Below are 21,642 nucleotides of genomic sequence, written 5' to 3' on the forward strand. Positions count from 1 at the left end.
AGAGAACACTGCACCCTGTCGGTATATATAATAAAAACTTCATTTTCTAAAAATTAGGGGAACTGATGTTGTGAACAGAAAGGTAGAAACAGAAAGTCTTCATACAGAGTAATAAGTGGAATGAGGAAAAGTATCCTGTTTTCAAATAGCTTCAGGAATTTTAGAAGTTGAAAAACATTTGATGATAAAGGCATCTCAAATCACTCTCTATTCATTAAGTCTCTATTCATTAACATGCAACAAGTCTGGATAAATCAATGAAAGAAATGAGCAAACTAATCACAACTCAGTGAAATTCCTTAATTATACACTATTTTATAATATTTGCATCCTGAGTCAGGTTTTGAAAGTTGAATTGGCTACTTCCTTTCATCCCAAGATGAGGCCTGACAACAAATAGTATAGTGAAACGTCACCTCTGCAATCCTTATGATTCAGACTTTCTGGTGCCCATAATCAGATTATAGTAAATGCTCAAAGAACCTTTTTCTAAGACCTTAGAGATCACCAGCCTCTAACAATTTTTAAATCTCTTTAACCACAGAGTTCCATATTGTGTTTTGCACATGTTCATTTGTTTAATGAATAAGTTGATATGGTTACATTGTCTCATTTCACAGATAAGGAATTTGAGGGTCAGCAAGGCAGAGTGACTTAGTGATGTCATCAAGTCACAGAGTTATTAAGAAGCAAAGCCAGCTCTAGAACCTAGCTTCCAATCTCCCCCACTATGCTGCCTCCCAATAGTTCTATGATCAATTCTAATCACAAAACTAATAAACTTAAGTCTAAATTTGGGACTTAATAGTTCACTGCTCTTCCCAGCACCATATAATGGCCACTTACTATTGCTGTATAAACAGTAATTTTAAGGGTGGAGAGTCGTAATGATCTCAGGAAAATGTAGTATATTGGCTGATCTGTCATAAACCTTTATCCATTAATCACTTATTGATAAGAAACTGGAATTTGGAAAAATAAAAGTTGTCATAAGCCAATAAAAATAATAAACAAAAATTACCAAAAGTGTTTGCTATAAAATATGAAAAGTTTCATGAATGAGAAATATGATCATCTCTCAAATATCATCATAAAGATTATCACCATTATTATTGTCTGTGAAAAAGGTTTCATTATAAATTTCTCTCAGCTTAATTATTCGGCAATGGTTACTTACAGCATGCAGGATTATTTTAAGTATGTAAACCTGCTCTCCCATATTTACATAGTATATTGTAATCCTGATAATCAAATTGTCTAAAGATATTATCTACCATCTTTTTCCTGGGCTGGATATCTGAAATTTGGCTAAATATTTGTGCTCCCTGGCATCACTGAGATACGTCAATGTTCCGTTCCAGAATTGTGGATGAAGGGCGTCATCAAAGAAGTACAAAATAATATGCTCTTTAAGGATAGATAGGTTTGGAATAAATATAGAGAGCTGTCTTCAAAATCTGCATTGGAGAGTGATCTAAGTGATACTATACAGGCACAAGGAAGGTCAAATAGGGTCTTAGATGACAGAATAAAGTATTGTAAACTAATGAACTATTATAAAACTCAAGTTGGGTAGAGATACAGTGGAAGTAGGATATAAAGGAGAGCAGTCTGATCACACAGGCAACGGAACAGAATAGAGGGTGAAATAGAATTCAGAATAAATATTAGGAGGCTAATGCAGTAATCCAAGCATGAGGTTATGATGGTCTAGTGTGATGCGCAGTGAGAATGGAAATGAAGTACTTATTCTAGAAAATATATGTAAGGAAACTGTTGTAAAATACATGATATTCTGGCCAAAAGGATTAAAGCGAAAAGTCAAATGAAAGTTCTGATATTTCTGCCTCAGAGACTAGACGCATAATTGAACCACTAACAGAAATATGATAGCTGAGAAGGAAAAGCAGATTAGTGAGGAGATGATGCATTCAGCTTAAAATTCGTTGAGCCTGATGTGATAGTGAGACATTCAAGTGAAGATACCCTGAAACCAGCTGTAAGCCCAGAACTAAATATTAGTACTAGAGATTTAGATAACTGAGTCATCATTTTTCTAAGACCTAGGAAACAGATTCCTGGACTCCACTCTGTTGAAAGAAATCTTCCAAGATTACTCAGGATAGTCTGACACATTATTTTGTCCTGAACACAGGATCCTCTTCCAGTATTTGGAGAAAGAGACAGTGGAATCTGAAACCAAGAACCTGTGGAGAAATTTACAGTTAGTCTTCTCTAAGATTTCCCAGGGTAGAGAAGGAAACAGGAATGATATCGTGGTATACCAGTGGCCTGAACACCTGAACCTTTCTGCCTACCCAGTCTGTTGTGTTCATAATTATTCCCACCCTCCTCCTCCACACAGCTATATTCTCTTTAATATGGACATTATATAAATATGTCATTATCCACAGACTCATCCTCTCAGCAACAGTCTATATGAGCATATAACTTCCAGGATACTTAAAAATGCAACAAAATGCCTAAGAGATACCTTCTATGAGACAATACATTCCGGAAAGTGCTCCCAGAGTATTTCTGCCTGGCTGAGGTAAAGAGGAGCATGCAGATGAATGAGCACCAAGGTCACAGACTAACTCTGTTGGGAGCAACATGTACAAAAGGCCAAAGGTCATTTATTGAACTACAATCTTGATAACGTAGTATTTATTAAAAGGTCATCATAAAAACCAAAGATAGATTACTGAGGTAGTAATGATACTGAAGTTCACCAGTGGCCAATAACAAGATGGGGTGTTGTTCCCGACAGGCTGATAAGTAACGAGTTTCCTAGCACAATATGACAGAGGCAAACAAAACAAAACAAAAAATAGTGTGGCTCAACTTTATGTAAACCTAGAGCATCAAACAATCCTGTTTAGATACATCCTGTTTAGGTATCTACATAGACCACAACTTTCCATCCCTATTGACAAAGCAGCACATTAATGGTCCTCTACCATTAACTTCCAACTTACCTTACAATCTTAAACATCATATTCTATCTTAGTCATATGGGACCATTCACTATGTCATGTATCTGCCCCACAATTTCCTCTTCTGTAACTTTGTGTACATTATTTCTTCTGTCTTGAATTTTTTTCCACACACTCACATCTCTGTCAAAATTCTACTTATCTTTAATCTCAGACTCTTACCTTCTCCCTGATAACAATCTATTCTGCTTTGTGATTCCAATAGTATATCTTTTATATCTTACCAATTTTATTTTATGTAACAGTGATTTATATACTTGGCTTATCTCCCCTACTAGACTGTATAACAAGAAAAATGTTTGGTTTAATTTAACCTATCACCCAAAATGCTAAACTTTGTTACATTTGACCCCATGCTGAACCATTTTTCCCTCTTCTCTCTATGTTGTTCCACTTTTATTTGTAAGTATTTTATTCTCTCCTTTCTTTATTTTTTTCCCCTTTATGTGACTCCATTTAGCCCTAAATGGCTGCCCCTTTCTGTGGTGTAATCACATCAGAACCAAATTTCTCTTCCTGTCTTCTAAGGTCTTCCAAAATCCGAACCCACCTTCTCTATTAAGCCCCATTTCTTTCTACTCCAAGGCAGAAAATCTCTCCACTAAGCCAAGGGAAGGCCTTGTTTATTCCAATCAGGATGAGAGATGAAGGGGGTTGAATACTATAGTAGTCTTGGTAATCTAAGTTGATCCACTCTAGGATTCCTTCCTGTCTTAGCAGGCTTACTACCCAGGCTAATGCCCTTCTGTGCCATAATAATAGCTGGTCAGAGCACCACTTGTCCTGTTCTGGGGATTTCCTAATCCTTAACTACCTACCAATATGACCATGCTTTCTTGCGTTCAATATGGCCTTTGGACTTCCTGACTAGTTTTGGTTCATTACTCTGTTCCAACCTGCAGTTCCTAGGCATTTTCTCTACTCTAAGCCACTTATCTGGTTCTGGTTCCCTTCTCGGCCTGAATTTTCAGTTTCCTTCCACCCCAGTCCATCACATCCTATGCCTGGTCTTTCATCTTTTCTCTCTTTGCTACCTTAGTTCTCCTTGACTCAGTATCTGTGCCATTATAGTCAACACCAAAGGCACAGTCAAAAGCAATTCCTACTTCCCACAATTCTCATCTCTGTAACTTTGCCCACATAAGCCTTTCTTAAAGGCATGCTCTCACCTGCCCTTTTGCCTGCTCCTTGGGGCTCGAAGTAAGTTCCATCTCCCAGAATCAAGATCGATTCTTCCCTGGTTCACAATGGTCTATCCCATTTCTGAACTCCTAATTTTATTTATAATCAGGACCTCTCAATGGTTAATCAAATATTCTTATTAATTGATAATACATGTTAGAATTACTCAGAGACCTGGCAAGCTATGCACCTCCCCTCGCCAACACACGCCATTTCCTCTATGACCTTATCTCCTACCAGTCTCCCCTTCTCTCACATTATTCTAGTCATATTGGCCTCTTTGGTGTCCCAGCAAGATGATCTCCCCAATGATAAATTGCTCATGAAAAACGGGAGAAATGAAGTCAATTACTGGAATTTGGGCTGCAAGACACCAAACATCTGGATATTTGGAAATATCATGCTTTAAGATTGAGATTTCACTTCTTACCCATTTCTCTGTCTTTACTCATTTCTATACTGTTGCCTAATTGAGATGGCACAATGAAGATTCTGATGCCTCTTCCTTTCATACTCATGGCTACTTCTATCTCATCCCACACTCTCAAGAAAAGTAATGCACAAAGACAGATTTATCATCTAACAGAAAAGAAAAAAAAAGTCTTTTGGTATAGAGGACCTTTAGACAAACTGAGACAGCAACTCTCAAGGACATCATGGATTATGCCAGGCTACTGGCTGTAGAGAGACACGAAAGGCTCCACGTGCCCAGCCATCACATGCAGAAAGCCTCTTTGTCTGACGGCTCCAAATCGACCATTTCATATCAGTGGACTTCACTCAGAAGGCTGCATTTCTTTTTCATTCAGATATCTTTCCCAAAGTGAAAAATGACTGATATGGTGCATGCAACGCACTTTATAAGCATGATATTCAGCTGAACGTCCTCTGATAATCAAGAAGCACTTATGTAAAGTAAATGCTCAGATGCCTGCACTCTCTTTAATCTGGGATTAATTAACCTTCCTTTCACAACATGGCTCTTGAAACTTTGTCCTTATTTTAAATCTTTGTGGAACTTTTTATTGTAAATTCTAGATCACTTTTTGGAATTTTGAAAGCTGAAAGAGAGACAGAGAGAGTGCAAGAACCAGAAGCAGTGACAGAGTCAGAGGAAAACTAGTAACCAAGTGGGGTTGCCAGATAAAATGCAAATAATTTTTAGTATAAGTTAGCCCGAAATATTGCATGAGACATACTTATATTAAAAACTTATACATTATTTATCTGAAAGTCAAACTGAACTGAGTGGCTTGTATTTGTATTGACAAAGTTGCTAAATTTGGCAACTCTAAATCCAAACGAATTTTTCAGCTTTTCTTCTCCCCAAGCTGCATTGTCATATAAGCAAGAATGGAGGATTAAGTTATGTGAGCCAGTTACAAAAAGAAAAAGCAAGCAAACAAACAAACAAAAAACCCCATCCTGCACAATGGCATAAAATATTTAAATGAAAAACAAGATCTCAAACCTTTGTTGGTGACTGGTCAGGGATACAGTTTATCCGTTCCAATTCACTGGTCACTGGGCACTCAACAGAATTAGGGGGGGTAACTGTTGTCCCAGGATCTTGGGATACCACAGAAAAAGAAAACATAAAATGACCAAAAGCAGATTTAATATCTCAACATCTTCAATTATATAAACACTACTTCTTATTGGGCTTTACTCAGAATTTAGTCACTCACTTTATAAAGCCCCATTTTGTTCTTGCTCACTGTATTTACTTCTCTGTAAACCTGTATCAACTCCTTCTACCCCAAGTCCCTTCCTCATGAGATAGCACATATCAGAACCAGGAGTTTGACTATACCAAGTTCACCAAGGTGGAAACCAAGGGTCTTTCCTGTAGTCCAGGGGTCAGCAAACCATGGCCTGTGGGAACACAGCCATGCCTTTTTGTCTACACAGTATCTATAGCTGCTTTCATGCTACAGTGGCAAAGTTAAGCAGTTGAGACAGACATAGCACGGCCCCCAAAGTCTAAAATATTTACTATCAGTTTCTTTATATAAAAAATTGCTGACCTCTGCTCTAGTCCTTTACTTCCACCTCTGTAGCTTGTTTAAAATGTTTTGCACACAGAACATATGTAGTACATGTTGTTGCCTTAAATATTACTGTCCATTAAATATTGTCCAGATGTATCCTCAACCTGCCAGCTCAGTGACCAGCCAATCACTCCAATAGGAACGCTTATAAATGATCACATTCTTGTGTAACTGTAAAGTCTCATATGACTACAAAATGCAAAACAAGCCCACCAATCTAGAAACTGGTAGCTAGAAACTACCTAAGGGCTAGAGAACTTTGATTTCAGATTTTAAAATCAATAAAATAAAAAGGCATGTTTCCTGCATTCTAAAATGAAGTGCATTTTCTTTAAGATGTTCTACAATAAATTAATAACAACATTATGACAAAACAGCAAGGCTTTTAATTGGTTTTACTTTCATGAGGGTTTCCAATTCCAAAGCAGTGCGTTAAAAGAACTCCAAATTTGCTCCAGTTACTACAGACGGCTTTTGGTTCCCCCTTCAGGACCACAGAATTTTAGGAATTAAACAACCTTTGAAATTATCTAATTTAAGTTCCCACTAAAAGTAGAAATTGCTGTGGTTGGGATGGGATAGAAGGGGAGGGGAATGTTTTCTTCTAGCCACAGACAGACCCTTTACTCTCCTGCCACGTTCACCTAGGAAACTGCTCCTAGATGAAGCAGGTATGAGATCGTGGGTAACTCAGCACAGTCCAGCCCCTCTTTTGGAATAAAACAGTTCAATAAACTTTCAATAAAATAAATCAGATAGGTTTTGTTTTTAAAACCAAATTTTGGCCCAATATACTTTAATTGATTATATACTTATTTGACTGCCTTTCATAAGAGTATTGTTAATTATCATTATTAACAGAATTAAGATTATTCAATGAAATTCAAAAATATATTTCAAGTGTCAATTAGGACAGTGCTAGTTGAATTGGGAAATGAAAATCTCAGAACTTAAACCCATGATGAGCATCTATTGAGCTGGTACAGTTTTAGTTAAGTGCTACCCAACACACATACAACACACATATACAATCTACCACACACACACACACACCCCAACACCAATGAATATGGAAGTATTATTTTCCTGCCACTGATGAGGGTTTTATTCTGATAAACTATATATAGAGACAGAGAATGCCAGAGTTCTTTCTCACCTTTCGATTCCAAAGAATCTTGGGCTGAAAATACAAATAGAGGAATGGTGATGATGAACAACACAAGCAGAAGAGCACTGAGCATAAGCTCCAAAGTTGTAAATTTTTTCAATCTCTTTCTTGCCATCTAAAAAAAAAAGAAGGCAATTAAATTTTGGTTTATTTAATATATAGCTACTAAGTTTTTAGTGGAAAATCTCAAAGGTATATATAAACAGAATGAAGAGTATCCTAAACTCCAATGTACCCATAATCTAGATTCAAAAAGTATCACCCCATGGCCAAATTTGTTTTGTCTCTGTTCTCACCCACTTCTCTCCCTATCCCCAGATTTTTTTTTGAAGCAACTTTAATATTTCTTACCTTTTAGTCTGAAAATATTTAACTATGTTGCTTAAAAGATAAGGAATTTTACAAAAGAGGAACAAAATACTATTATCACACCTAAAATATTAACAATATTTTCCTTATTGTTATCAAATATCTAGTCAGCTTCTATACTTCAAAAGCACTCAGGATTCCCAATGCATTGTAGAAAATGCTCAAATAAGATTCATAGAGTTCAAAACCTAACAAACGTATCGTTTATATACAAAGATCCACCATAAATTGGGTTTTTAAATTCTTTCTCAAGAGTGAGGCAGTATTAGGCAACTAGTCATCAACACTCTCAATCTTTCCTTAGTTGGGGAAGTACAGGGAAACCTGTGTCCTGAGATGACCTGAACTGCTCAGAGGGATGGATATTGGTATCCTGGTCTCATTAGTCGGATGGGTATCTGTCCGATATGGAGCAAGAAAACATAGCAAACGTTCAAATAAAGAAATAAGGATGGGTACTGTGATCGATACAGAGGCAAGGACTGAATAGGAGAACTGACAACTAGTAAAGTAAAGACCATGGGTTTGTCAGTCACCTAGGCTGCTCCCCTGTACAAGCTCCCCTAGTCTTTAACCAGGAATGCTCAAACCAAATTTAAGGTTTTTTTTTTTTTTTTCTTGCTGCTAAGTTAAGCACCACACACAAACTACAATGTGGATTATGCTCACATCCAGTCCTTTCTAGAAATCTCCTTCAGTGCCCTCATTTTAGGACTTTATGCTTAATTAGGGACAATTTTGATTCTGAACCGAGTTGGGGCATTACTCCACAAAACTAGCCAGTGACATAAATCCCTCCTGTTACTTACCTCATGTCCTACCATGGTTTCCCTAGATATAAATGCAGTTAGCTAATGCCTTTTCTTTCACCCTCATCTTCTTTTTCTGACCCTACTAATGTCATTCTTTAAAAGGCTTGTCCTTTGAAAGTCAATATTCTGTATTCTCTCTCAAACATTAACTAAAGCATATCCTTTGATCACTTCTGCCAAATTCCAAGTGTTTTATAGATAATATTTACTGTCTTTGAAAATGAAAACTCACTATTTCATTTCATAGCCTTAGCTAAGGTTTGAGAACTCCAGGAATATCCTGTTGACCTAGGATAGCAGCATCCTACACTAATAGTATTCTTTATCTCCAGTAATACTGAGATATAAGAATAGCAAGTGCAAAGGAGAGTCTAGGCCTGCCTATAATTGTGCCTAAGAGCCTCCTCCCGAATGCCTCTTTGTTGCTCAGATGTGGCCCTCTCTCTCTAGCTAAGCCAACTTGGAAGGTGAAATCACTGCCCTCCCCACTATGTGGGATCTGACACCCAGGGGAGTGAATCTCCCTGGCAACGTAGAATATGACTCCCGGGGAGCAATCTAGACCCGGTATCATGGGATAGAGAACATCTTCTTGACTAAAAGGTGGATGTGAAAGGAAATGAAATAAGTTTCAGTGGCTGAGAGATTCCAAAAGGAGCCAAGAGGTCACTCTGATGGGCACTCTTACGCACAATATAAACAACCCTTTTTAGGTTTTAATGAATTGGAATAGCTAGCAGTAAATACCTGAAACTATCAAACTACAACCCAGAACCCATGAATCTTGAAGATGACTGTATAAAAATGTAGCTGATGAGGGGTGACAATGTGATTGGGAAAGCCATATGGACCACACTCCCCTTTGTCCAGTGTATGGATGGATGAGTAGAAAAATGGGGGCAAAAAAAGAAAAAAGGCATCCAGTGTTCTTTTTACTTTAATTGTTCTTTTTCACTGTAATTTTTATTCTTATTATTTTTGTGTGTGTGGTAATGAAAATGTTCAAAAATTAATTTTGGTGATGAATGCACAACTATAGAATGGTACTGTGAACAATTGAATGTATGCTTTGTATGACTGCATGGTATGTGAATATATCTCAATAAAAATGAATTTAAAAAAAAAAAAGAATATCAAGGCATATTATTCCTATCTTACAGATGAAAGAACTGAGGTGTTGTGTGTTTACCTAAGGCTCAGCTCAAGTTAGCGGGACAATTGCCCGAGGCTCAGGACAAGTCAGTGGGACAATTAGTTGTCCTGACTTCCACTTTAGGGATTCTCATGGACTTACTGGCTTACTGCCTATAAGATAAGGACATATGCTGTCTTTCACATTTTGTGTGAAAACGTACATCTATAGACACAAATATAGCACTTCTCCAGAAATGTGCAAAACCATATAAAGCCATACTATAATATAGAAATGTGCCACTCAAAAGGGTGTGAAGCCTACACCAAGTCCAATCTTCACAATCAATACAGAAACCAGAAATAAGGGAGAAATTTCTCTTGGTGCCATATAAAATCTCTACCTTTTAGTTGAAAGAAGCAAACAAAGCCATTATCAGGTTGGGTGATGTAATGGAATGGTTTCTAAAGTGGGGTTCATTGCTCTATCTAGTTTCTTGTATCTCCTCAAGTTATAGGAGGTTGTACATTAGATGCATCCAGAATCAGACATCATGAAAAATTTAAAGTAAAGGAAGATGAGAGAATAGAGCCGAGGCAGCAGAATTATCTGTATGAATGGGATCATTAGTTTCCAGTCCTCACAAGCCTGCAATGGCTTCCCATTACTGGTGAGACTAAATGGCGTCATCTACAATCTAATGCTTAATCATTATATCTAACTTTTTTGTGCTTCTACTGTGTGCTGTGTGCAGGCATTGTCCAGACATTGCTACTCATCTTTATAACCCCAAAATACAGGTATTATTGATCCCCTTTTTACAAGTGAGGGAACAGAGGTCCAGAAGAGGTGTAAATCTTGTCAGCATTCATAGAGAAAGAGTGGGGCTGATGCTTGCTCCCAGCCTATGCTCCAAAGGCACTCTGCTTTTCACTACTAGATCAAAACACACACACTCCCCCATTCCCACCATCTCCACTTACCAGAATCGTATTCCTTCAGTTCAAACTAGATTTCCTCCAGGACTTAAAATTAATAATCTTCTTTCCCTCTCTTGCTCCAAGGCACTTTATCTGTGTCTGTTTATAACTCTGCGGAAATTCTGTCTTCCCCTACTAACTCTGAAGTTATTTGAGGGCAATGAGTGAGTGTCTCACCCTCTTTCTGAATCTCCTACAGCCTGAGAGCCTGAGACGTTAACCCCCTCACAGCCAAAGGAATGGGTTAGCTTTAAGAACATGATCTTCTGGGGTCCATAAAGCCTCCAAACCATTGCATTACTCATAGCCATAACCCCGCAATTCCATTTGTAGAAATTTAACTTACGTGGGACATATAGGTTAAAGGTACAAAAACCTTTGTACAGACAAAGGTTTTTCATTGTTACAGCATTATAAGTAGCAGCAAAAGATTGAGACCAGCTTAAATATCTTAGAGAGGGGATAGGTGAATAGGCGAAATGAAATGAAATTCAATATTATTTAAACTAATGGTATCGTGATTTTTTTTTTAATGCCTAGAAATTCTTTGATATGCCTTCCTTTAAGAGATGGAGCCAAACTCCCACCCCTACTCCTTGTGGGTGGGCTGCACATAGTGACTCACTTTCAACAAATAGAATATGGCAGAAGAATGGTGTCTGACTTCCAAGACTAGATCATAAAAGCCTTTACAGCTTCTTGCCTGCTTTTTCTCATAGATCACTGTCTCTGGGAAGCCACCTGCCAGGTACGGACACTCAGGAAGCCTGATGGAAATGTCCAACAGCCAGGAAGGAACTGAGGCCCCCAGCCAAAAGCCATGTGAGCGAGTGAGCATGGAAGCAGATTCTCTAGCCCCAGTCAAGCCGTCAGATGACAGCAGCCTGGACAGCATCCTAACTGCAACTTCATGAGAGACCCTGAGCCTGAACCACCCAGCTAAGCCACTCCTGAATCCCTGACCCACAGAAACTGTGAGATAAACTTTGTTGTTTTAATCTGCTAAGTTTTGGAATAATATGTTATGCAACAATAGATAACTAACACACATGAGTAAATATAAGTTTTGGATAAAACATTATTCGCATTTTTAAAAATCGACTTGTCACTTAGTAAAAGTTCTTTTGTTTCATATATTCAATTATTGATACCTGTTCTATGGAACAACGTAACTATTTTCTAACAATAGAAGAGGAGCATTTCCTTAAACATTAAGGGAAAGAAAACAAACACCTCTTTGGCATCATCTCATTGACCTCAGGCCCCAGATTACAGGGACTTTGATGGTGACACTATCTCAATAGAGAATACAATTTAGGAAAAACTAAGATCAAGGATAATAACAAAAGTTAAACAACAAAGGGAAGTAGTTTAAAGAGTTTTTGACTGCTTTTAAAATGAAACAAGAGAAAAACGTTATTAAAAAACGCTACTTTGTAATCTTTCATCAATCTTTCAATGTTCATTTTATATGACAAACACAAAACTGAATGTCAGATTTTAAAGGAAATGATAATAAGGGCTAATAATAATTGAGCTAATATGCTAAAAGGTTTGCATACTTTGTCAGATGTAATCTTCATAACTTCCAACATAGTTACTGCTACTATCCCCACTCTATAGATGAGAAAACTAAACTCAGCAAGGTCAAATAATCTGTGCAATGCCCCACAGCTGATAAGGAGCTTTTAACCATTACTTTATATTCTAGACTGTAATGATGCATATTGTACACCAACTTAGGCTCTTGGTGAGATTGTCATGTTATCAAATAGTATCTAGTTTATTGACCAAGTCTTAGAATGTGCATGGTACTAGGCTAAGCAATCTCCATGCCCCATTTCATTTAGTCCTCACAACCACCTTACGATTTGGGACTATCGGTATCTCCATTTTACAAATCAAACTGAGACATAGAGGTTAGGTTGCCAAGGCCCAAACTGACTTAGGCTTCAAACCAGGAAATCTGAATCCAGAGCCATAGCTTTTAACCCAGACCTTCCACCATCTCCCACAAAGTGATGCAAATGCAGAAAACTTTTATATCCATGAATAATAATGCTTTCTAAATTAAGGGGAGGTAGGATATACAAGAGATGCCTCCGTCCTTCCAAAGATAACTATGGGATTAGAAGGCTTATGAAAGAAAAGGAAGCAAAAATTCTGCAACATAGCAGCTTGGGGATTTCAAAGTATTTTTGTAAGCATCTGAAGTAGTTAATTTGCTTTAAGTTCATGGCCTACAGCACTGTTTTAATTTTTCTTTGAAACTCAAGATAACAAGTTATCAAAGCTACGTCTTTGGAGCACTGGAAGATCTGATTACAGTTTATTTATTTATTTATTTATTTATTCATTATTTATTAAGCTCTTATGATGTGCCAAGCATTCTTCTAAGAGCTGTATATACAACAATGAACAAAACAGATAAAAACCCCTGCTCCCTGTTCTTGTAGGTAGAAAAAAAGAGACAAAAAAGCAAAATAAATAAAATATAGTTTGTTAGATTGTGGTAAGTAATACAGAGAAAATTAAAGTAAGGGGAAAAAGATGAGTACAGAGGTGAGAGTTGTGATTTTAATTAGGTTGGTCAGGGAAAATTTCATTGAAAAGGTGAGAATTATTACTGTACATAAATCGTGCAGACTTCAACAGTATTTTTTTCCTCTTGAATTATAGGGTTACATGAATAATGGCCAAAGCTTATTTTCCTGGTACTATCATTGCTATTTAGGCAAAGTAGACAGATACACCATATTATTCAGACCACCTAGGGATCCAAATTGTTGACATAGCTGTCTAAATTAATCTTTTCTGCATTAGAACCAATATCTGATTTCTGTTTGGAGATCTAAACCATTGTCTCCTAGCTACTTAGAGAATGGGAAGCAGCAACTAACTAATATTTTTTGCAAGTCCGGCCACATCCGAATTGCAGAGATCTGTGAGTCATATGGTAGATTGAATCAATCACATCCCCAGCAAGGACATGTACAAGTCCTAACTCTCAGTTCTGTGTATGTGAACTAAGTGGGCTTAATCTATTATGACCAGAGTCTTCTGAAGCAAAGGAAATTTGGATGTGAAAGTACAAGCCACAGAAGGAGACAGAAATTGATAGATCACCATGTGACAGAGGCAGAGACTGATTACCGGCAAGCTACCATCGGAATGTTACAGACTTCAGAGAAGGCATGGTCCGCTGACACCTTGATTTTAGATTTCTAGCCTCCAAACTGTGAGTCAATATATTCCTGCTGTTTAAGCCCACCAGTCTGTGCTATTTTATTATAGCAGCTGGCAAACTAAGATAAATCAGCTCTGACCCTACTCAGCTGTGTGTCCTTGGAAAAATCACTTAACAGCTCTGGGCCTCAATTTCCTCATCTGAACCACAAAGGGATCAACCTCTAGAAGCAGCTATGACCTTCTGTGACTCCAGCACCAGGATGTGCAAAGGCTCATCTTCCTCATTATATTCCACAGCTAATTCCTGATCCAATTTTAAACGGAAACTTTCTTCTTCTATGTCCAGTTGTTACTAAATATTCCATGCTATGGAGCAGTTTGTAATTTTTTTAGCTCATCTAAATTCATTTGTGAGGGTATGAGATGCTTGATAATAAAAATTCATTGGGCTCTCGTGTAGGTGTGAGTGAAAAAGCAATGAGCTGTCTTTAATTTGTGGTTCAGGATAGTACTACTTCATTTCGTCCCTGATAGCACTTTGGCCCTCCCAGCACAACAAAGCAAGGAGCCCTTCCCTCTCACTCCGTCCCTGCTCACCCACACACATACACACACTGCTCCACACCACAACACCAGGTCAGTAGACAGTTTGGAGACCAGGATGTTCTCATAGAGCCTTCAAGTCACTGTTCAGACCCCACACACTATGTACTTACTAATAACCTTTTCTGAGACCCATGGGGAGCAGTCTTGACTTCTCCGCCTTTCCCCAGTAGTAACTCTTCTTTACCACCTCAGTGGCCAGTCAGAAAAGAAATGCCCACATGTGTTTAGCAAGACTCTAGCTACTAATGAGGACCCGCACTTTGTTTTTTTTTCTTTTTACATTTTACAAGGGAAAGGCAAGCAACAACCGAATCATCTTCCCCTCTTCCCCTTGGCACTTCCACTCCATTTCCACAAGACAAATTATTTTAGGGAAAAGTGTGAGGGTACATGTGTGAAATGTTGGGATGTGTATTTGCATTGATGTGTGGTGGGGGATGAGAGAGATTTTATGTGAAGTTTGGAAGGAGAGTTTGAAGGGAAAGAAGTAGTCTGTGGACTGACAGCCATGTGGAAATGAAAGGAATGTCCCTAAATAATCTCAATCCCAAATTCTTACTTATTTCCCTCACTCCCTCATCTCCTGAACCGGAAGGAATTTCTTCCTTCTACCTTACCCTCAGTGTTAAATCATCCATCACACCACCACCATACATGCAAAGAAACACACAAAGACACAGGTTCAGCTACAACCAAGCTTGTAGATCCAGCCACAGCAGACAGCCTTCCTCTCCCTCCCCCCAAAGAAAAAACATAAATGAGTTGGATGTTGTTTTGTGTGTGTGCACTTGCATGACAGTTTGGTTTGTTGTTGATTTATTTTGTTGATTTTTATCTGTGTTTAAAAAGGACACTTCGACCAAAGGAGATCAGCACAAATGCACACACACTTGCACGCACAGAATGAACAGACGGAGCTCAGGAACATACCTCCTGCGGCTGCTTCCGCTCTCTCTGCAGGGTGACCCAACAATCAAGGCGGGAGAGCACTGTTCAGATGGAGCAACCACAGCCCTGGTAACTGTGTACTGGGCTGGAAACAGGCCTGTCGAGAAAATGTTAATGGATTTCAAATGCAAGTGCCTCTCCAGCTTCAATTCCCAGAACCAGAATTGCTAGTTAATTAGTAATCCCGATCTTCCTCCGAGGAGAAAATCCCTAAGACTTTGGAGCAAGAAGTGATCAACCACGACCCATTCCAACCCCTCTGGGCACTGAATCTTTTCTTCAGCAGCGGGGAAACTCACTGTGCCTGATGACAGATAGCAGGACTGATTCCATTTTGTGGATGATAAAGAGTTAAAAATCAAAACCCACCCCCACCCCCGCCATGTCTCAAAATAGCCTCCCTCTCTCCCAGTGACCTCTCATCTCTCAGCAGCCTATCGACATTTAGCAGCACAATCTGCTGATTTGTGTTAGAAGGAAATTGTTTTGAAAATATTTTCAAAATAGTTTCTTCTTTTCTTAACTTTTTTGTGCGTGTGCTATGGGGATCCTTTGGCAGGCTGGTAACTCTTAGGGTCCATCTTAGAATAACATTTTCAAACGCAGGAAATAAATTACACAAGATTACAAAGCAAATCAATCACATTGAAAGAGTTACTAGAATATGTTTGCTTTAAAATGTAATATAGCAGTACATTTGCTCCTCTAATAATCTATTAACTAGCAAGATTTAGCAGGAGGTCTAACAGCTACTGCGATTTCAAAATAGTGATAAATGTAAACAATATTTTGAAATCATCTTCAACATATCATATGAAAATAACTGTGACCTCTCTTAGAAACAAAGTCATAGGTTCTGCTAACACTACTGAAATTTGTGGTCTAACTTTATAATTAAAAGAAATGCCATATTTCAGTTAGAGATTAGCCAAGAAAAAAATAAGTAAATATTTCCCCCTTCCCGTTTCACCTGCTCTCTGAATTACACGCATGCACCCCAGTTAAGAACCCTGCTCTGTCACCTGACAGACCCTTCATCAAGGCAGGGCAGTGTTCTCCCCTCTTTGCCCCTCCAAGGGCCATCTGAGAACCTATTGCTGCCAGTCCCCAAGGAGACAAGTACAGAAACGGAGGATAAGCATTTAGAAGCTTTTATTGCAATTCGACAGAATAATTTTATGCCTGTTGACCCTAATAATTTTAAAATGGAGCTTGTATTTGTATGCCCTTTTTAAAAATTTTGTTTAGTTTTATAGTAACCCATATTTATTTTATTTTACAAAAGTACTGGCCTGTGACATATTGGAAATTTTAAACAAAACAGCAAAAGAAAAAAAAAAACCTGCTCTTTCTTTCACCACATATAATTTTTAAAACACTCTTCTATTGTTATTTCTGAATGTTTGCTTTTATGGACCAGGGAAAATCCAGGAAAAATTTGGGCCAAGGAATTTAAGGTTACAAACCATGTATTTCACCTGAAAAAATGAAACAAAAACTCACTATTTTCATTGTTCTTTCATAAAGGACACAGATTAAAATGGAACCAGTTTATTCTTTTGAAAATTTCACTTTCTTGTCTTTATTTTTCTAATTTCACCAACCAGTAAAAAGGTGTCAGGAGCTGGCACCAGTCTGCAGGCTAACATTTGAGAACCACAGCTTAACTGCATGTCTTTGGCATCATGAGATCAGAGAATTTAGAACTTAAAAGTGGAAGGAAAGGAAAACTACCAGGTATAGAGACCTGTTGGGCACCAAATCATTTCACCTGCATTATCACACTAATATATACAACCACCTATGGAGAGTTAGAGAAACACAGCAAGGGTCTAACTGCCACCTGAATGTATGTCCACCCAGCTCCAGAGCCCACGTGGGTCTGACCATTTGGTATCACCCTTAGGAACTTTGAAGATCATCCAGGATAATCCCCCCATTTTACAGATGAGGAAACTGAGACCCAGGAATTTTGTGAGGTTTGTGTGGGGAAGCATAATGTCTAAAAGGTCCAGATCTGAAGTCAGGCAGACCTGAATTCAAATTTCAGATCTGCTTCTCAGCTTGGGGAGCTTCGGAGAGTAAACCTCTGTTTCCTTAGTTTAAATGAAGATAAAAACGGTGCCTTTCCAATATACAAAATGATGCAAGTAAAACACTTTGTGCTACATGGTAAATAATCACTGTAAGTGTCATTTATGATTATTATTGTTATTATGCAGCTGGCACAGCTGGGACTGGAGCCCAGGCCCCAGGCTTCCAATCCAAAGTTCCCTCACCATGCTAGTATCTCATTCCATCCTAATACAGGGTTCTGAACTCAGTGGGTTTCATCAATGTTCACAAAAGAAAACTTATGGACACCTACTCTGCTCAAGGTCCAGTTCCACATACTGACATCCATGGTGTTGTCTGATGATAGCAGTTTAAAGGTATAGCTACAAGTTCCTGGGTTCTAAAAAGTGATGGTTCCAGCCAGACCTGTGGTACTTAGAGCTCCTCACTGCCCTGGTGACACAGCCTTAACTGGGATAGGAACGTCAGAAAATAATTTCTACTTGGGAGCCATGAAGTGCAAATGTAATGTGATAACAATACCTCCTCCTCTCCCTTCTCCCAGACATGATCCTTATGCAGACCTTCCTCCCCCATGTCTGGATCATGCTTCCAACCACAAAAAATACAGTAACCACTTCATCAGCACAATTCAATTCAACATATAATAATTATATAGTGTGGTTGTTTGAGCTGTGTGTACCCCAGAAAAACATGTTCTTAAATTTAATCCATTCCTATGGGTGTGAACACATTTTGATGAGGTAACTTCAGTTAAGAAGGTATGGCCCAGCTCAATCAGGATGGGTCTTAATCTTATTTGTGGAGTCCTTTATAAAAGAATGAAATTCAGACAGAAAGAGAGAAAGCCACAGCAAGAAAGAGGCTGGACATTGATGGAACAGGGACGACAAGGGAGAGACTGGGAGACAATGTTCACATGCCTTGCCATGTGAAAGAGGAGCCAAGGATCACTGGCAGCCAGCCCCAGAACACTGGTCTTTGGGAAGAAAGCATCATCTTAATGATGCCTTGATTTGGACTTTTCCTCCACCTCAAACTGTAAATGAATAACTTCATATTGTTTAACCCAACCCATTTCACAGTGTTTGTGTAAGCAGCCTAGAAAACTAAAGCATGTGGTGTACTACCAACAAGACATCATAAGAGTTGCTATAGCAACAATAATATTTGTGGAATGCTTATCATGTCCCCCATGTTACACTAAATGATTTATATGCATTTTTTCATTCCCTCCTCATAATTATACTATGAGGTGGGTACTATTGTTATCCCAGTTTTATAGATGAGAAACCAAAGACACAGAAAGAAAGTAGCCCTAGGTTATATAACTAACAAGAGGTGAAAACAGAATTCAAACTCAGTCTCATCAAGCCCATACTTGAACAAGAATGTAAGTGCATTCTTCAATGATCTGGTGGTTGAGCAAATTTAAGAACTCAAATGGCAAAGGTGCAAAAAAGAAGAAATCACCAACAAATGCAATTGGAGAGTGAACACACACAATGGCAAGGAACAAGAAAGAAATCAAAAGTATAGATCGATGGGAGTGGGAAAAAGGAATGAAAGAAGGAGAGACATTTTGGTCCAAGGGAGCAGCATGAGGAAGGCCCAAAGGAAAGAAAGACAGGAGTGTCTTGGAAACTGCAGCAAAAAGATACAGACAGGGAAGATAGTTTGGGGAAAGCTGGGGGACACTGTTGGAAGAGTACACTGGACCCACATTGAGGAGATTTTTGCATGTCGGCAAGATCTCCACAGGCAACAGGGAACCAACGCAGTTGAAGTTAGGAAACTGTCTGGAGCCATCTTAAACACAAAATAGATCTCTGAGCTCTGCCTAGAATTCAAAATGCCAAATCATCTGCTGCTTTCTGTCTTTAGTTCAGAAGAATAGTACTTCTTCTCACAACCCCTAAACACACTGTTTCTTTAGGGAACTCAGGAAGCTGACAAGGTGCATGTCCATTGCACTAGCACAACGTATGGAACTCTACTCCTCTGGGGTCCTCCGTGGGTGTTCTCTAAAGACTGAGGAACCAAGGGATCACATGGGCAATACTGAGTGAGAACCCCTGTCTCTCAGGAAGGTTTGTGCCAACCTTCCTGAACATTTCTTTACTCAGGCTTCCATTCCGAAACCTAAAATAGTAATAGTCTATACTTCACAATAAACCTCAAATTCCTCTTCCTCTCCTTAAGACCATCTTACCGGCTCTACTTTTCCACATTTTCTCACTATTCCCCCAATCACCTAGCTCTTTCCTGCTTCTGAATATTTGCTTGAGTGTAGCCCTTCACCAGGAATGTCAGCTTCCCTTCTGTCTTCCTATGCAAACCTTTGTTCTGTTTCAAAGCCCTATTTAAAAACCACTCTGCCACGAAAATTTCCCAAAACACACAGTTCATGTTGATGTTTGTCCTTCTATGAATTACAGAAGCTAGGGTATTACACTTAAGAACATATTGTTTTATTTTACAATTGTGCATTGCCCAAAGTGCTCAGGGGAGTGCTAGCCACTCACATCTCTGCTGGTGGAGTTCCCGCAAACGTTCCTTCAAAGCCAGTCTCTCACCAGAAGTCTATTCTGACCACTGAGCCCAGAAGGAACAGCTGAGGCTGAGCGCGTGTGCCCCATACTCCCAGCATTGAACATGGGTTAGTGGGTTTTTCCCCTGCTGGAATAGAGTTCTTGTATAAAATAAGATACTCGTCTGTCTGAATTTTACCAGTGAAGGCCTGTGGGTAAGTTAGTTGGCCCTGAGAGTATCCCTAATAGCCTGGTAATCTGCAATAGTTGACTAGAACATCTAAACCAAGATAAAACATTTATTGGGTTATTATTTAGTGTTTCCAGATTAAATCCTCAGATGGTCCCCATTCCCAATATGGTGTCATAAAAAAAGCCTGGGGTTTGGAATCAAGCAAGCCCAGCCTTGGCTATCGGCTTCTCCACTTACTTACTACAGATCCTGGACAATCATTTAAATTTTCTGAAGCTCCACTGCCTTATCTGTAAATTAGGGATGATAATATGTACTCCCTGACGTTACTTTGAGGCTAAGCTGAGATAATGAATACCTGACATCCAAGGTCAGTTTTCAGCCCCTCCCCCGGTAGTCTTTTCAGAAAATAAAATAAGATAAAATCCAGTAAGCAATATCATTAGCTTAAATTCTATTAAGAACTATTCCTCCCATTCATCACCCCCCAGGAACAGCCTCTCAAGATTGTGCTGGAAGGAGTTGGTCTCCATTCACGGGCCACTGTGACAGAAACACAAGCAGAGAGCAGTCAACACATCCCATACTGAACTGATTCCACAGGGAAATGGAGGAAAAACCAGGCCTGGCCCATCACTTTGTACTATTTGGCTCTTTAACACACACACACACACACACACACACACACACACACACACTCTGTGTGTTATTCTCTCTCTCCCCCTCAAATTCTCTCTCACACAAAGTACTACCTCACAGCACACTCACTACCCATACTTACAAGCACATGCCATCTACACCCTCTTCCAATCACAAATAACAGTCTCCATAGCCAATGAACTTTAAATTGTACCTCTTTCTTTTTATTGCAGTTGAGAGGTTTTCCTTCTTTTGTCCCAAATATAAGCCTTTCACATCACAGACCTCTGCAAAGGTTGAAAACAAATTGTTTGGGGTAAGGGTAATTTCTCTCCCTAGAAATGCAGCGGAAGGTTAGAGTAGAAGTCATTTACACAAAGCATTGCAGCACTTCCTTCTCTTGTGAAATATCTCTTATTCAGCAGTTTTACACTGTCTCCCAACTTTCCCTCCCTCTAACTCCACAGACAGGGGCACATGCACCCACAGTCCAAGGAGAGAGTTATTGTGAGTAATACATTCCCCAGTGTTCAGATTATAGCAATAAAACTTTAGATTTGTATAACTCTGTGCATTTTTGAAGCACATTAATCATATTATCTCTTGATTTGATCACACCAATCCTATGAAATACAGCAGCTATTCAAAGTCCTGATGTATCAGTGAGGAAATTGAAACTCAGAAAAATGACTTGTTAAAGGTGACACAAAAGTGACAAAGCTGAACTCATAACTTAATTCTAATCTAGTACTCCCATTCATGTTCGTAGC

General features: G+C 38.8%; 1 protein-coding gene across 3 annotated transcripts in view; it reads right to left on the reverse strand.

Moving 5' to 3' along the window:
- The window catches only part of MGAM (maltase-glucoamylase), a 223,086-nt gene extending 201,886 nt beyond the window's left edge, over positions 1 to 21,200 (reverse strand). For all 3 annotated transcript variants that reach the window (XM_037835992.1, XM_037835990.1, XM_037835991.1), the window contains exons 1-4: positions 21,087 to 21,200; positions 15,416 to 15,530; positions 7,386 to 7,512; positions 5,650 to 5,747 (exon numbers count right to left, since the gene is read on the reverse strand). In XM_037835992.1, coding sequence (XP_037691920.1) covers positions 5,650 to 5,747; positions 7,386 to 7,512 — 225 coding nt within the window. In that variant the 5' untranslated portion in view covers positions 15,416 to 15,530; positions 21,087 to 21,200. The remainder of the gene's footprint in view (positions 1 to 5,649; positions 5,748 to 7,385; positions 7,513 to 15,415; positions 15,531 to 21,086) is intronic.
- Positions 21,201 to 21,642: the final 442 nt, after the last annotated feature.

This window comes from Choloepus didactylus, chromosome 5, assembly GCF_015220235.1.
Source record: "Choloepus didactylus isolate mChoDid1 chromosome 5, mChoDid1.pri, whole genome shotgun sequence".
NCBI lineage: Eukaryota > Metazoa > Chordata > Mammalia > Pilosa > Megalonychidae > Choloepus > Choloepus didactylus.